At 58.3% G+C, this 3,763-nt stretch overlaps 1 protein-coding gene across 1 annotated transcript in view; it reads left to right on the top strand.

The window, feature by feature from the left end:
* The window catches only part of ITGB3 (integrin, beta 3 (platelet glycoprotein IIIa, antigen CD61)), a 13,961-nt gene that overhangs the window by 5,220 nt on the left and 4,978 nt on the right, over window positions 1–3,763 (top strand). The window contains exons 3-9 of the mRNA XM_010082193.1: window positions 102–354; window positions 812–974; window positions 1,569–1,730; window positions 1,890–1,985; window positions 2,197–2,286; window positions 2,673–2,807; window positions 3,230–3,659. Coding sequence (XP_010080495.1) covers window positions 102–354; window positions 812–974; window positions 1,569–1,730; window positions 1,890–1,985; window positions 2,197–2,286; window positions 2,673–2,807; window positions 3,230–3,659 — 1,329 coding nt within the window. The remainder of the gene's footprint in view (window positions 1–101; window positions 355–811; window positions 975–1,568; window positions 1,731–1,889; window positions 1,986–2,196; window positions 2,287–2,672; window positions 2,808–3,229; window positions 3,660–3,763) is intronic.

Raw genomic sequence — 3,763 nt, 5'->3', positions numbered from 1 at the left:
GCTGACCCCATAGGTTGATGTTCTCCCTAGTCCTGCGATGAGCCCCCTTTGCTCCTCCCAGCAGAGGACCTCTCTCACTCTCCTGCCCTCTCACATCACAGATGACTCCCAGATCTTTCGCGTCCAAGTGCGTCAAGTGGAAGACTACCCCGTGGACATCTACTACCTGATGGACTTGTCCAACTCCATGAAGGATGATCTGAGGAACATCCAGAACCTGGGCACCAAGCTGGCCAGCGAGATGCGCAAGCTCACCAGCAACCTGCGCATCGGCTTCGGGGCCTTTGTGGACAAGCCCATTTCCCCCTACATGTACATCTCTCCTCCACAAGCCCTCACAAACCCTTGCTACGAGTAAGTCTCGGGTTGAGGGAGTCCTGTAAGGGCCAGAAGTTAATGGGGCATCACTGGAACGTGTCTGGAAATCCAGGGCAATGGGTTTCAGCAGGGAGTTGAGGGGCTGATTTTGGGCAGGGTTCAAACCCTGCTGGCACAGGGAGGAGGAGCAGGTCTAAACTTTGAAGTATCTTTGTCACTGAAAAGGTCTTCAGGGGACAAACAATTTTACACCATTTTTTCAGGAGAGATGTTGAGGCTCAAAGAAAATTACTCCTAAAAATGCCAACAGGACAGAGGCTGGGAGCTGACCTGAGCCCAGCACCTCTGAAACGCTTCTGGCTGTGTTCTTGGGATGGTTGGGTCCCTCCAGCACATCCCAGACAGGACCATGGGACGTGGGATGGCTGCAGGGTGGGGATGGGAGCAGGAAGAGCCCTGTGAGCCTCATGCCCTAACTGCTCTCCTCCTGCAGGATCAGGGAAACCTGCCTGCCCATGTTTGGCTACAAACACGTCCTGTCGCTCACGGACGAGGTGACCCGCTTCAACGAGGAGGTGCGGAAGCAGAACGTCTCGCGGAACCGCGACGCACCCGAGGGCGGCTTCGATGCCATCATCCAGGCCACCGTGTGTGATGTAAGGAGCAAGAAAGCCTGGCTGGGGCTGGGAGAGGGTGGTCAGGTTGGGTGTGGTGGGTTGGCAGGGAGCACCCAACCCCAGCAGGACAAAGCCGTAAGCTCTGTGACCTGGACAGGGTGAATGTTCAGCAAGGACATTTCTAGGCCAGTAGCCAAGGCAAGGGAAGAGCAGGACTCTTGCGTGGTCCTGGGAGAAAAAAGAAGCAGAGCAGGTGCTTGGGGACTGGTGATGACCCATGTCACTCCTGCAGTAACCAGCTCAGAAGGGACATCTCCTATGTCTGCACCTTGATTTTGCTGGAGATGGGAGGGGTTGCATCCCTTGGTCACTAACCACCTTGATTAGCTCTCTAGAAAATTAAAACCTGTCTTCACCTGTATGAGCAGCCCATGCCCACCTGCCAGGCCCCACACACCCCCCACAGCACGTCCCTGGGGGAGCGATTGCCCTCAGTTCCCCCTGCAGTGGCAGGTTGGTCCCCATGGCCAAGCCATGACGCGGGGTGGCAGCGATGGCAGCAGTGGGGTGCTGGCACATAGGGCTGCCCTTGGCACACGCTGCTGCATGACTGCGAGCTGCCTTTCACCGCAGGAGAAAATCGGCTGGAGGAATGATGCTTCCCACCTACTCGTGTTCACCACGGATGCCAAGACCCACATCGCACTGGATGGCAGGCTGGCTGGCATCGTGCAGCCCAACGATGCCCAGTGCCACATTGACAAGGATAATTTCTACTCTGCCTCCACCACGCTGGTAAATCTTGACCCACATGTGGAGTTGTGGAGCCCAGAGCTCTTGCCTGAGAGTCTCCATGGGATGGGAAAGGTGGTCCAGCCACGGTTGGAGAGCATGATGGGGACCAGGGTGGTTGGGGGTACGTGTTCCTGGGGTATAGCCTCTCCTCTTCCCCAGGACTATCCCTCTCTGGGCCTGATGACTGAGAAACTCTCCCAGAAGAACATCAACTTGATCTTTGCTGTGACAGATACGGTTGTCGGGCTCTACCAGGTAACAGCTGCTGTGCAAAGCCACTCTCTCGGTGGGCTGGTGGGTCCCGAGGAGCACCCTTTGCAGCTGGCCATGGGTGGCCGGACATAGCTTGGTGGTCTTCTGTCCTGTTAAAGCTCCTTGGGAAGCTCCCATGTGCCTGGACAGAGTTTGGCCCAGCCGTGGCACGTTCACCCATCACGAGCAGACCATGCTTATGATATTTCTCCAGAACTACAGTGAGCTGATCCCAGGAACAACTGTGGGCACCTTGTCCAGAGACTCCAGCAACGTCCTGCAGCTCATAGTGGACTCCTACGGGGTGAGTGTGCAGTGTGATGGCCCCACAACTGCTCTCTCCTTCCCAAAATAGCCACTGCTTCACACTGCAAACAGCCCACGCAGATTTGGCAGCTCCCCCAGCCCTGAGCATCCTCCCTGGGCCAGCTGTGAACATCTGCCTCCACCCATGCATGCGGGGATCCTGGGGAAGGGAGATCACTGTGTTCACCACCTGACCCTTCTCATCCTCGAAGGCATTTCCCTGGGGGGGAATGACGCAGCCGAGCCTCGAGAAAGACTCGAGGCACTTGGCTCCTTTCCTGTGTGCGTGGGAGCATCGCTGTGCAGCTCGGGGGGACCCCTCCCCGGGACTGAGCCCTGCCCAGCCTGTGCTGTCGTTTTCATCACTCCTCTCTCCTCCCCTAGAAAATCCGCTCCAAGGTGGAGCTGGAGGTGCGTGACCTCCCCGAAGAGCTCTCCCTGGCCTTCAACGCCACCTGCCTCAATGACGAGGTCATCCCTGGGCTCAAGTCTTGCATGGGGCTCAAGATCGGGGACACGGTGAGCATCCTGGTTATGGGCTTTGGTTTTTTTCTCCCCCTCTACATAACAGCGCTGCCAGCTCGTGCGATGCTCTCCACCAGGACCATCTTCTTGCTCCACCACCTCCAGGGTGACCCCGTAATCTTTGCAGTGGAGAGAGGGGTCCAGCTGGGTGGGTGCAAGGAGGAAAGTGCTTTTTGGAGTCTGCTGAATGCAGACTCTGTGGTCCTCTAGCTCAGCCCAGGCTGCCGGCCACAGCACATGGGATTCAGTCTGGCTACTGTGGCAGACAGGTGCCCTGGCCCAAACTGGGACAGCTTTGAGAAGCCCATGTGGTGGGTCCCATTTCTGGGCTCCTTAAGCTTGGGCACAGGCTGGAGTGGGCACCCCAACACCGTGCCAGTGGTACTGACACCGGGTCGCACCCCTCTGCCCTCCAGGTGAGCTTCAGCATCGAGGCCAAGGTGCGGGGCTGCCCCCGGGAACGGCAGAAATCCTTCACCATCAAACCCGTGGGCTTCAAGGACAGCCTGACGGTGGTGGTGAACTTCAATTGCAACTGCTCCTGCGAGAGCCAAGCTGAAGCCAACAGCTCGTCCTGCAGCCAAGGCAACGGCACGCTGGAGTGCGGCGTGTGCCGCTGCAACCCCGGGCGCCTGGGCTCGCACTGCGAGTGCTCAGAGGAGGAGTACAACCCCTCGCAGCAGGACAACTGCAGCCCCCAGCCAGGCCAGCCCCTCTGCAGCCAGCGTGGGGAGTGTATTTGTGGGCAGTGCATGTGCCACAGCAGCGATTTCGGGAAGGTGACGGGCAAATACTGCGAGTGCGACGACTTCTCCTGCGTCCGCTTCAAGGGCCAGATGTGCTCGGGTGAGTGCTGGGCTCGGAGGGGAGGCAGCTCAGGGGGTTTACACTGCCCGAGCTCATGGATGAGGGAGACACCAGCTATTCTGGGGCTTTTTCCCCGAATTTTC

The sequence above is a fragment of the Pterocles gutturalis genome, unplaced genomic scaffold, assembly GCF_000699245.1.
Source record: "Pterocles gutturalis isolate BGI_N339 unplaced genomic scaffold, ASM69924v1 scaffold18089, whole genome shotgun sequence".
NCBI classification, from domain to species: Eukaryota; Metazoa; Chordata; class Aves; order Pterocliformes; family Pteroclidae; genus Pterocles; species Pterocles gutturalis.
This window is presented reverse-complemented; position numbering and strand designations above follow the sequence as displayed.